At 36.7% G+C, this 13,300-nt stretch overlaps 1 protein-coding gene and 1 pseudogene across 2 annotated transcripts in view; one reads left to right on the forward strand and one right to left on the reverse strand.

Annotated features, from left to right (window-relative positions):
- The window catches only part of TMOD3 (tropomodulin 3), an 84,020-nt gene that overhangs the window by 21,617 nt on the left and 49,103 nt on the right, over positions 1–13,300 (reverse strand). Inside the window, exons 4-5 of one of the 2 annotated variants that reach the window (XM_041743540.1) lie at positions 5,881–6,003; positions 4,321–4,410 (exon numbers count right to left, since the gene is read on the reverse strand). In XM_041743540.1, the coding sequence (XP_041599474.1) occupies positions 4,321–4,410; positions 5,881–6,003 (213 nt within the window). Of the gene's footprint in view, positions 1–4,320; positions 4,411–5,880; positions 6,006–13,300 lie in introns of both variants that reach the window. The other variant, XM_041743541.1, reaches the window with a different exon arrangement.
- Positions 6,707–10,428, forward strand: LOC121484363 (annotated as a pseudogene).

Raw genomic sequence — 13,300 nt, forward strand, 5'->3', positions numbered from 1 at the left:
CAAATCAAAACTATACCTCATACCTGTCAGAATGGCTAAAATAAAAAATATAAGAAACAAAAGTGTTGATGAAGATGTGGAGAAAGAGGAAACTTCCTCTTACACTGTTGGTGGGAAAGATGTGCAGCCACAGTGGAAAACAGTATGGAGGTTTCTTAAAAAGTTAAAACAACAACAACAACAACAATGACAACACAACAACTACCCTACAATCTAGCAATCACAGTACTGGATATTTATGTAAAGAATACAAAAACACTAATTCAAAGGGATGCATGCACCTCTATGTTAATGGCAGTATTTACAATAGCCAAGATATGGAAGCAGCCCAAGTGACCAGCAACTGTTGAATGAATAAAGAAGTGGTGTATATGTACGTATACAATGGAATTATTCAGCCATAAGAAAGAATGAAATCTTGCCATTTGCAATGACTTGAATGGAGCTAGAGAGTATAATGCTAAGTGAAATAAGTCAGGAAAAGACAAATACTCTATTATTTCACTCATGTACAATTTAAAAAACAAAAAATAAAGGGAAAAAAGAGACAAACTAAGAATACACTCAACTATAGAGAACTGATGGCTATGAGGGGGAGGTGGGTGGGAGGACGGGTAAAGTAGGTGATTGGGATTAAGGAGAGCGCTTGCTGTGATGAACACCAGGTGATTAAAATAAAAACTAAAAAAAATGATACTACAAGCTTGCAATTAGCCAATTTTGGAATGTGGAAAAGTCATCATGACAACCCAGTTTCTTTTTTTGTTGTTGTTGTTTTAAAGATTTATATATTTACTTGAGAGAGAGAGAGTGTGTGTGGGTGCACACACACAAGCACAGGGGAGTGGGGTGTGAGGGGCAGGGGGACAGAGAGAGAGAGAGAATCTGAAGCAGACTCCACACTGAGTGTGGAGCCAGACATGGGGCTTTATCTCATGACCCAGAGATCATGACCTGAGCTGAAATCAAGAGTCGGATGCTTAACTGACTGAGCCATCCAGGCGCCCCATGACAGCCCAGTTCTTTAAAGTAATGAACAACATGAAGAAAGGGGGAGAGAGTTTGAGGAGGGGAACAGTTAAGAAATTAAAAGGAATTGAAACCAAGTGACAACCAAATACAATATGTGACCCTTATCTGCATCCTGATTTGAACAAACCAACTATGAAATAATGTTTTTGACAGAACGGGGGGAATTAAAACATGGATTGAGTAGTAGATGACATGAAAGAATGATTAATTTTTAAGCTTGATAATGGTATTATGGTTATGCTAAAAGAAAAGCCTTTATTTGTGAGAGACATATATGGAAATATTAATGAGTGAAGTAACACAAATGAATAGCATCTGCTTTAAAATATTCCAGGGGGGAGATAAGTGGAAGGGGTAGGGAGGGAGGGAGGCAGGCAATGGATGAAAGACCGATAAAATGTTAAAAACAGCTGAAGCTGAGTAATGGATAATATTATTCTCTCTTCTGCGGGCTTGGACATTTCTATGATAAAAAACTTTAAAGTAAGGGGACTAGCCAAATTATAAGACATTCATAAAATAGAATATTATACAGATGTCTGAATTAGGTAGATCTATATATACTAACTAGGAAAGACGATACACTGAGTGATACACTACATAGTGAAGGTTTAAAATCCTTACCACTTTGTGTGACACTGAAGTTAGTTATCTAATCATTCTAAAACCTCAGTTCCCCACATATAAATTAAGAATAAAATCTATTTCACAGAACTGTTCTAAGGATTAAATGAAAACAATTTACTTGCAAGAGCTATGCATAGAACATGGCCCTCAGTCAGTATTCAAGGAAATGATTAATAATAGTTACCCTTTAACAATACAGGTTGGAGTGCCAATCCCTCTATGGAAGAAAATCTATGCATAACTTCTGACTCTCCTAAAACTTTACTAACAGCCTGCTGTTGACCAAAAAGAAGCCTCACCAATAACATAAACAGTCAATTCATATTTTGTATATGTATTATATATTGTATTCTTACAATACAGTAAAGAAAAGAAAATGTCATTAAGAAAATCATCCCACACCTATATGGTCAATTAATCTATGACAAAAGAGGCAAGAATATACAATGGAAAACAGTCTCTTTAATTAATGGTGTTGAGAAAACTAGACAGCAACATGCAGAAGAATGAAACACTTTCTTATACCATACATAAGGATAAACTCAAAATGGATTAAAGACCTGTATGTGAGATCTAAAACCATAAAACTCCTAAAAAAAAAAAAACAACAAAAACCATACGCAATAATCTCTTGACCACAGCCTTAGCAACCTATTTATTGGTATTTTATTCCCTCAGGCAAGGGAAACAAAAGCAGACACTATTGGGACTACACCAAAATAAACAGTTTTGCACAGTGAAGGAAACCATCAATGAAATAAAAAGGCAACCTAGTGAATGGGAGAAGATATTTGCAAATAATATATTTGATAATGGGTTAATAGCCAAAATACATAAAGAACTTATAAAAATCAATAGCAAAAAAATAAATAATTTAAAACAATGGGCAAAGGAACTGAATAGACATTTTCCCAATAAAGACATAACAGATAGCCAATAAACATGTAAAAGGATGCGCAATATTATTAATCAGGAAATACAAATCAAAACCACAATGAGATATCACCTTATATCTGTCAGAATGGCTAAAATAAAAGACACAAGAAATAACAAATGTTGGTGAAGATGTGGAGAAAAGGGAACCCTTGTGTACTGCTGGAGGGAATGTAAATTGGTGCAACCACTGTAGAAAACAATATGTAGATTCCTTAAAAAATTAAAAATAGAAATACCATACACTCCAGTAATTCCTCTAGTAGGTACTCACCCAACAAAAACAAAAACACTAATTGGAAAAGATACATGCACCTCTCTGTTTACTGCAGCATTATTTACAACAGCCATGATATGGAAGCAACCTCAGTGTCCATCTATAGATGAACGGATAAAAACATGGTATATTCATGCAATGGAATATTATTCAGCCATAAAGAATAATGAGACCTTTCCATTTGTGATATGGATGTAGAGGACATTATGCTACCTGAAATAAGTTAGAGAAAAGACAAATACCATATGATTTCACTTATATGTGGAATCTAAAAAACAAAACACAAAAAAACAGGCTCTTAAATATAGAAAACAAAGTAGTGATTGGCAGAAGACCACAAAGTAGTGCGGGGGTAGGCAAAATTAAGAGGATTAAGGGGCACACACTTCCAGTTATAAAATTAAGTCATAGAGATGAAAAGTACAGTATAGGGAATATAGTCAATAATATTATAATAATGTTGTATGGTGACATGACGACTACACTGATTGTGGTGAGCACTGAGTAATGTACAGAATTGTTCAATCAATATGCTATATGCTTGAAACTAATATAACATATGTCAACTACACTTCAATAAAAAAGAAAATCATAAGGATAATACATCTACAGTAGTATACTGTAATTATCAAAAAGAATCTATGTATAATTGGATCCACACGGTTCAAACCTGCATTAAGGGTTAAATGTATTATTATTGAAAAATTAAGCTACCAGAAAGAGCCATAGTATGATCTTATTTTTGTAAAAAAACAAGACCATGTGTAACATGTTTGTATATATGTGTATATACATAATATGTATGTATATATATATATATATTAAGCTTGTATGAACACAGTATAAGTCTAGAAGGATATATACCAAATTGTTAACAGTTAAGGTTGGGGGTGGGGTGAGGGGAAGGCTTGATGGCTATGAAGGGAGACACTTCTTACCTCATTTACTTAAGAATTGTTCAACTGTGTTACAAAAGTATGTATTACTTTGGCCCTTTTAAAACATCCTATATATGAATTTTTTAAAAAGCCTTGCTTTGGGCTATTTAAATCAGTATTAGATTAAAAGGTTTAGGGATTCAATGATTCTGTGGTTTCTCCTGAATCTGATTTTATAAAATGGTTTCTTTGTTAGCATTGTTGTAGATTTCTTGAAAATCAGTAACACTGAAAATAAAATGTTAACAAAAGCCAAGTTTGATTCGTTTTATAGTGTTTATCATTAATATTATTTAGTGAGGTGAGAGTGGTTCCTATTACATTTGCTGACATTATTAAGAATATTTAATATTCTATTTTTAATGGTTTTCTCTGTCAGTACTATCAAACTAGAATCCTAAGTTTCAAGTACATATACAAAACATTTGGTGTGTATACACTGAAGTTAATACAGGGAGAAGACAAAATATATTTAACAAAGGATTAGAATCACAATGCATTGCAAGTACTCACTTGAAAAATGTTCTTGGTCAACACCATTGCTACTGCCCACTATATTACATAACTGTGCATTTGTTATCAAGTTGTGCATCCCAAGAATAGCTATAAATACAGAAAAATACATTTTATTTCTATCAGTTTTAAACATAAAGAATTGATTTTATTACCAAAAAAATAGATTTTAACATTTCCTGAACATTCTCCTACTCAATTAAATACAAACTTTACAGCCAAAAAAGGAAACAATGTGATTTAAAAAATCACCTACAATCTCTTTATTAATATCCCTATCACTTCCCCTCCTCAATTTAATATTTAGATTTCCCCAATTCTCCCATTGAGAATTGTCTTCTCAATTCAGACACACAACTGGAGCCAGCCTAACCCTAAAGGTAAATCTATACTTAGCTCCATCTGGTGGCTAAGAGAGAATATTGAAATGATCTATTTTTTTGCTGTTCATCCTTCTCACGAGGGTTCTAGGAAGAGTGCAATATAAGGCAGATTTTCAACTTAATCATTATTTTTACATTTCTTAACTTTCATGTTAATTCAAATTCATATTTTATTTAAAAAAAAGTATAGCTGAATTTTCATCTTTAAAGTAGCATTCCTTAAAAATGACAGGAAAGAGAAATTTGGGTTTTGGTTTTAATGCCCTTTTGCATAAATATGGCAGAAGCTACGGTATGCCCCCGGCCCCTTCCACTCTGATGAAAGCACCATTTACAAACTGAACAGTCCTCAGCAGCCCAAGGAATAAGCCACCTGTTCTGGCTATAGCACCACACATTGTTCCTTTCCTGGGTCCTTCCCGAAAAACCATCACTCTTCCTTTCAAACAGGTTAGCTTTTGGGGTTCCTTGGTGCTAAATATCCCCAGGTGTCATATTATTTTACCTAGGAAAATGGGTACATACAGAGGCAGGTGGGGGAGATACTTGTCCAAATAAGAAACCAGCAATGATGAAAATAATGGGGAGGTGTGGAGTGTTCCAGATATACATCAGAAAGCAGGGAAAGTGGTGAGTGTAGCTCAGGACTCTCATCTGCTTTCCAGTTACTCAATTTGGGGTCTTCCTTTTTTCCCCAAAGTTTATTTTACTTATTTTTAGTAATCTCGACACCCAAGGCTGGGCCCAAACTCACAATCCCCAGATCAAGAATTGCATGATCTTCTGATTGAGCCAGTGGTGCCCTTCATCTTGGGGTCTTCTGATAAAATGGAATAGCAGTTGACCCTAGAGACTCTTTTTCAATGCTTAAATGGGATAGCTTCTAGCTGAGCACCAACTAAAGATTTTTATAAAGACTCTCAAATATGGTAATATGGGAAAAGATGCCAAATAATACAATATATTCCATTAACACAAAAATTTCAACATTGAGAGCATTTTAAAATATGAAATCCTTTATGTCAGATTTATAGTGTATAAAACAAAGCCAAATATGTGGTTACTGATTCAAGAGCACTTTGCTAAGCAAAGGAAGCACCTATATGATGTATATATAAGTGTGTGCTGGTATTCCCCTCCCCTCCATATTCATTCGCAAAATTGCTTTAGAAGATACCTGCAAGGTCACACAATTCTGTATCAGAAGCACTTGTTAAAGCTTCTTCTAATTCTGGATCAAGACATACTTTTTCTTCTGTGAACGTCTGTATAGGTTTCTGTTTCGGGATAAATATTTTCCCTGTAAAATAAAGCAGTTTGTTAATTTCAATACTACTGCTATGAACTCATTACCACCTTACTCTTTTAAAGATTGTATTTATTTATCTACCTATTTATTTATTCATTCATTCATTCATTCATTCATTCATTGAGAGACAAGGAGAGAGAGAGAGAGAGAGAGAGAGAGAGAGGCAGAGACACAGGCAGAGGGAGAAGCAGGCTCCATGCAGGGAGCCGGACTTGGGACTGGATCCCAGGTCTCCAGGATCATGCCCTGGGCTGAAGGCGGTGCTAAACCGCTAAGCCACCTGGGCTGCCCCCACCTTACTCTTTTAACAAAAATTATGAAAAGTATGTATAACCGAAGCTGAAGGAAAAAGTCAAGATAAACAACTACAATAATGTTTCAACTCAATATGTATTTTAAGTTTCTAGAGCAATACTTTGGCTGTACAAGATGGAATAAAGGAAAAAAAACCCAACTGAGATGTTGTCCTATTTGTGAAAATAAAAATAGGCTCTTTTTGGAGTAATTATGAGTTACTCAACAAATACTGAATTAAAAGATGAATATAGGAATTTTAAAAATCTATAAAACTTTAGAGATAAAAAAAACAACAAACCCACCAGGATCCATTTTTTTTAAAAGATGTATTTATTTATTCATGAGAGACATAGATTGAGAGGAGAGGCAGAGACACAGGCAGAGGGAGAAGCAGGGGCTCCCCTCCCGCAGGGAGCCCGATGCGGGACTCGATCCCGGATCCGGGGATCACGACCTGAGCCAAAGGCAGGTGTCCAACCGCTGAGCCACCCAGGCGTCCCAGGATCCACTTTCTTACTCTTAAGTGACAAACTGTTGGCAGAGGCAACAATCAAGTTTATGATTCCAGAAATTCAAGATCTAATTGTAAAGAAATTCCTATATATCTTAAGGGGTATTCTGAAACTTTACGTCACTGTTCTTCTAAGCCTCAATAGACACTAACAAGGTTACTTAATAGGCTTTTAGAAAACTAAAATTTTTGTTATGTGAAAATCAGTATTTTATTAGCATACAAGACTGAAAACATGAAGGGAATGGAAAATGATAAGAGTATAACTACAGTAAAAGCTGATTAAACAAGACATACTCACATATGTTGGGGACTGGGTACTAAGAATACCTCTGGTTTCTCTCCCGAGACAAGTGGAAAGTCTTACTAAATGATCTAAAAAGGCCTATGCATAGATTTACAGAAGTGCCAATTACTTTCTTTTCTATTAGGAAACTACCAGGAAAATATGCAAGAATTTGTGGCCTGATGAATCAATGCAGTGCTCTATCAAAAGAATGTCTGTGGGTTTGTAATTCTAGCGCGTGTTGTATACTTTTTATCCAAGGGAGGTATCAATCAGTGTAACCAAAAGGAATCCTTCCACAACACAGACTGCTTCTAGCAATCTGGCGAAAACTATTGAGGTATTTTCTGCTAAGCCATCTAAAGGATCTTAATTTCTGATACGTTTTTTATGGTTAGCATTTCCATTTGGTTCTTATCAAAGAAAACAGCTTCCACATCTCTGCTGAAATTCCTCACTTGTTTATGCATGCTGTGTACCTTGTCTACTAGATTCTTTGGCATTTTTGTCATAGTTATTTTAAAGTTCCTAGCTGAAGCACCAGTATCTGGGTCATGTCTAAGTCTTCCATTGACTGTTATTTTCTTGAGTATGGGGAATATGTGTCTTAAGATCTTTGCATGCTAGGCATTTTTATATAAAAGTATAGCAGAGACTGAAGGAAATGATATTTCTTCTTAAAGCATGTCCCCTAGGTCAGGACTGAATCAATACAGTCACAGTTGAGCTTAATCTGGGCTTTGTCACAACTGTGAGTCAGTTCCTCACTAGCTTCAAACATTCTGAATATAGGATCAGGACTTTCTCTTCTGCAAGGCCTCAGGTTACAACCCTAGTGGGGTTCTGGACATCTCCTGAGCTCCCTCCTTTTTTGAACTGAGAGAGATTTCTACTGATACGCAGCCCAGGCTGCCAGCTTTCTGGATGACTGGGGAACTCTCTTTGTTTTCCAGTCCCACCCCCTGAATTTTGGCAGATTTCTCAGGCCCCCTCATCTGTCTACTCTACACTCTGTGAAGTTGTGGTTGGCCTGGAAGGGATGTCTTCCAGAGCTCCTGCCTCTCCCTCAGTCTCTCCCAGCTGAAAACCTATGCATCAGGAATTTTCTCTTAGCTCTGCTTCATTGCCTTTGTTTTTCTAGTATCCCTAGCCCTAAATGAAGACCTGAAGAAAAGAACTGGGGGTAGTGCAGTCTTATCGTCTCTAAGGCTGCACTGTCCAATATGGCAGCCACTAGCCACAAATGACTATTTAAATTTAAATTAGAAATTCAGTTCCTTAGTCACAGGAGACACATTTAAAGTACTTGATAGCTATATCTGGCTGGCATGTAGCTACCATACTGGTTAGCATAGATACTGAACATTTCTATTAAGGTAGAAAGTTCTAGTGGATAGCACTGCTGTAGGGCTACTCTGGATTTCTAACCTATCATTCAGTTCATACATAATCATTAAAAGTTAAAAGTGCTTTTTCTGCTTTCCACTGCTGCCTTCCAGACTAAGCTCAAGCCAGTGGCCTTCTGGCCTAGCACAGCTTTCTCCATGGCCCTCAGGGATCCTGACGTGCAGAAGCAGATTAAGCATATGATGGCTTTTATTGAACAAGAAGCCAACAAGAAAGCAGAGGAAATAGATGAGAAGGCAGAGGAAGAGTTCAACATTGAGAAAGGTTGTCTTGTGCAAACCCAAAGACCGAAGACTATGGAATACTATGAGAAGAAAAGCAGATTGAGCAGAAGAAAATTCAGATGTCTAATTTGATGAATCAAGCAAGGCTCAAAGTCCTCAGACCAAGAGATGACCTTATTACAGACCTACTAAATGAAGCAAAACAGAGATTCCGCAAAGTGGTAAAAGATACAGCCAGGTCCAAGTGCTGCTGGATGGACTGGTCCTCCATCCAGCAGCACTGGATTGGAACAATTTGTACCAATTGTTGGAGCCCTGAATGATTGTTTGTTGCAGGAAACAGGATTTCCCTCTGGTAAAGGCTGCAGTGCAAAAAGTGATTCCTATGTACAAAATTGCCACCAAAAAAAGATGTTGATGTCCAAATTGATCAGGAATCCTACCTGCCTGAGGAAATAGCTGGTGGAGTGGAGATCTATAATGGGGATTATAAAATAAAGGTTTCCAATACTCTAGAAAGCCAGCTGGACCTCATAGCCCAGCAGATGATGCCAGAAGTACTGGGAGCCTTATTTGGTGCAAATGCCAACAGGAAGTTTTTGGACTAAAACTTTGGGAGAGGTAGAGTTCATCCACTGCCCTCCTGCTGTGGTGTGGAAATTTCTAATATTTGAAGAAATGAGGTATCTGTGTGGCTTCCTCTTTGCCATTCTCATAGTCTGTATTTGTCAGTGAATTCTCTGTGTAGCTAATGCTCTTATCCTAATTGGTAACAATGAGATAAAGTTTCACTTCATATAATCAGGAAAGCTCCTTCTTAGCTTATCTAAAAGTAGCACAACTTTCGTCAGATTCTGTAGCATGAAGGTGAGGGTATCAGATGGTGGTCACAGGAACTTCACCAAGGCTCCGCTCTTCCTTCAGTCCTCTGCTTCAGTTCTTGAGCCTAGATGTGATGTGTACGGTGTTCTCTGACATAAAGTCTCTGCTCTTAGGCTTAAAATGCACGGGGGCCGTGCATTCCTCCCAGCACTTCACCGCTAGCCTGTTTGGGCCTAGAAGGGTTCCTCATCCGTAAACGTGATTTAAAACCTAAGCCATGAATATGTCTTATTTACTAAAACAAAAGGTTTTTTAAAAAATGAAAAGTTATGCTGATTTCTCCAGACTCCTTTCTATGGTGGCTTTCTGCTTCTCCTTATATTTCAGTCAGAAAAGAGAATAGAAGTGGATCACTAATCTAATGGAGGGCTTGTCACTTTCTGGAGTCATTTTAGGTTTGTGTCCTCAAGCTCTCTGATAGGTTTTTAAAAACTATAATAATGCGTTTATGCTGCTCATTTGGGTAAGTATATAAGAATAATAGTCTCTTGCAATTTTCTACATCCAAGTTAGAAATCTTCCTGGTCAAGCATTATTTAAAAAATGGCATTTGGTCAATCCACAATGTATCTGTATTAGTAAGGATGTTTTTAACTGCATATAATAGAATACTCAATTAAAAGTTGTTTAAACGGGTCCTTCTCAAGCTTTAATGCATACCTCACTCATGTGGTGATCTTATTAAAGTACAAATTCTGATCAGTAGGTCTGACGTGGAATCTGAGTTTCTGCATCTTGACTAATCTCAGAGGTAATGCCAATACTGATCCAAAGACCACTTTTAAAGCAGCAGAGTTAAAACAACAAGTATTTTTATAATGTCAGTAAATCCACATGTAGGTGGTTGTACACCTGGTTCAGCAGCTCAGTGTTAACATCAAAGATCCAGACTCTTTCCATTTTTCTCTTTGGCTATCATCAGCATAGAGGCCTTTGTTCTCAGGCCATCAGTTTCAAGGTGACCTTGGCAACACTAAATGTCAAGTACTCATGCAACAAGGTCAGGGCAGGAAGGAGGGACATAATTGTTAATTTTTATAAGAAAGGAAAGCTGTCCAGATTTCTCCTCAGGTTTCACTGACCAGCACTGGAAGCGTGCCATCTGCAGGAGTGCCATTTTCATTCTCTTTCAGAGATAGGTTCTGCCAGGATGAAGGGATTTGTGTATTGTTACTGCACAGGCAACTATTAAGTGTATTCAATATTGAACCAGATGAAGTACACCTCTGTGCTCCCTTGATTCCCTGAACATTTTGATATAGCTACACTGACATTCTGCATATTTGTCTGTCTTCTGTGAGCTTTTCAAGGGCACAGTTTATGTTCTCTACTTATTGCTACATCCTTGCCTAGCACACAGCAGCCAAGTCAATTTGTTGAATAACTAATTTGGTGATCATCTCCAGTTCAACTACACCATTTTATAAAGTATAATTTAAATACCCTGGTTCCAAGTTACACAGCAGACTGAATACTGGAACACAGGTTCCCAAACTCTTAATCCAGTGCTTCTTTCAATAAACTGGTGGCTTTCAAATCTAATTTTTTTTAAGCAGTGGACTTTAAACAAATACCTATGTATATGATGGAATCTATAACTGATCTCAGTACTAAATTCTGGAGTTCTAATGATTATTAGATAATCTTTTATTATTGGTTCACAGATGAAGGTAAATCCAAATCATTACATCCTGATAACTCCATAGTACTTTTCTCAGTGGTTGACAGTATAATTAAAGTGGCATAGAATTCATGCCTTTAATTGCCATTTTAGGATAATTACATTTTCAGTTCACCCACATTTTCAACAGTCTATGGTGGCGGGGGGTTGTAAAGATTGGCCACACACTGGGTTCACCTGAGGAACCTAAACAATTCTTAAAACAAGTCCCACCCTAGGGATTCTGATTTAATTGGTCTGGTGTGCTATATGAGACATCTGGATTTTTAAAGCCCTCCTGGGATTCTAATGCACAACAGTCAACGTTGAGAACCACCAGATTATGGTATTCACTTACTAAACAAAATTACACAAGCTATCAAATAGCTGTCCATGCCTTATTCTAGGGATCAATGGAATCTGAAGCATTATAAAAATCTAAAATGTTTATTTTGTAATCCTCATCTACATTAGCAGCATTATTCATATCTAATTTTTTCCATATGTAAACTTTTGATAATACTTAAAACATATACAAAATGAATTTCATCATAAAAAACAAAGCAAAACAATAAAATTTCAAAGGGCTTATGGAAATTTCCCTGTGATATAAAATTCTGTTTTATACAGCCCTGAGATAGTTTGGTACCTCACCTGACACTCCTCTTTACAATAAATACTCTCTATATAGAGGTATTTAGACTATAGAATATTGTGTTTTTACTTCCTATTTCTTCATGGTTAGTTTAATACTAACAGTATAAAAATGATCTTTTAATGCATATATATAATGTTTAGTTATAGAAAATAGTAAGGAGATTTTTTTTTAAAGATTTTATTTATTTTTCATCAGAGAGAGCGCACGCACGCGAAGGGGGAGGGGGGGCAGAGACACAGGCAGAGGGAGAAGCAGGCTCCATGCAGGGAGCCCAATGTGGGATTCGATCCTGGGACTCCAGGATCATGCCCTGGACTGGAGGGCAGGCGCTAAACTGCTGAGCCACCCAGGGATCCCCAAGATTTAATTTTATAAGAAAGAATAAACTAGGCAGAAATGAAGTTTAATATTACAAGTACAAAGTCTAAGGAGATCCCCTAAATTAATTTATAGACTTAAACAATCCCTTTCAAAATCTCAGCTGACCTTTTTTTTTTTTTTTTTTTTCAGAAAGTGACAAAGTAATGCTAAAATTCATATGGAAATCCAAGGGACCCAGGACAGACAAATAATCTTGAAAAAGAACAAAATTGAAGGACTTACATTTCCCAATTTCAAAGCTTAATACAAAGTTACTGTAATCAAAACAGTGTAATGGGGGCAACCTGGGTGGCTCAGTTGAGGCAGGATGAGCATCTGCCTTTGGCTCAGGTCATGATCCCAGGGTCCTGGGACTGAGTCCCACATCAGGTTCCCCAAAGGTAGCCTGCTTTTCCCTCTCCCTCTGTCTCTGCCTCTCTGTGTCTCTCATAAATAAACAAAATCTTAAAAAAAAAAAAAAAAAAAAAAAAAAGACAGTGTTATGGTATATAAGGAAAGACATCTGGATCAATCAAATAGAACTGAGAGTCCAGAAATAAATAAACCCTTTATGTTTATGGTCAACTGAATGTCTACAAGGGTACCAAGACAATTCAATGGAAAAAGAACTGTCTTTTCAATAAATGGTGCTGAGAGAACTGGATAGCTACATGCAAAAGAATGAAGCCATCCCCTTACCTCATACCATATAGAAATATTAATTCAAAATGGATTATAGGTCTAGATTTAAGAACTAAAACTATAATACTCTTAGAATAAGCTGTAGGAGTAAACCTCCATCACCCAGAATTAGGCAAGGGTTTTTAGATAGGATACCACAAGCACACGTGACAAAAGAAAAACAGATAAATTGAACTATACCAAAATTTAAAACTTTTATGGGGCAAATGATACCATCAAGAAAGTGAAAAGGAAAATCTGCAGAATGGTAGATCTTTTTCAGATCATATACCTGATAAGGAACTTGTATATAGAATATATA

This window comes from Vulpes lagopus, chromosome 2, assembly GCF_018345385.1.
Source record: "Vulpes lagopus strain Blue_001 chromosome 2, ASM1834538v1, whole genome shotgun sequence".
In the NCBI taxonomy this organism is placed as follows: domain Eukaryota; kingdom Metazoa; phylum Chordata; class Mammalia; order Carnivora; family Canidae; genus Vulpes; species Vulpes lagopus.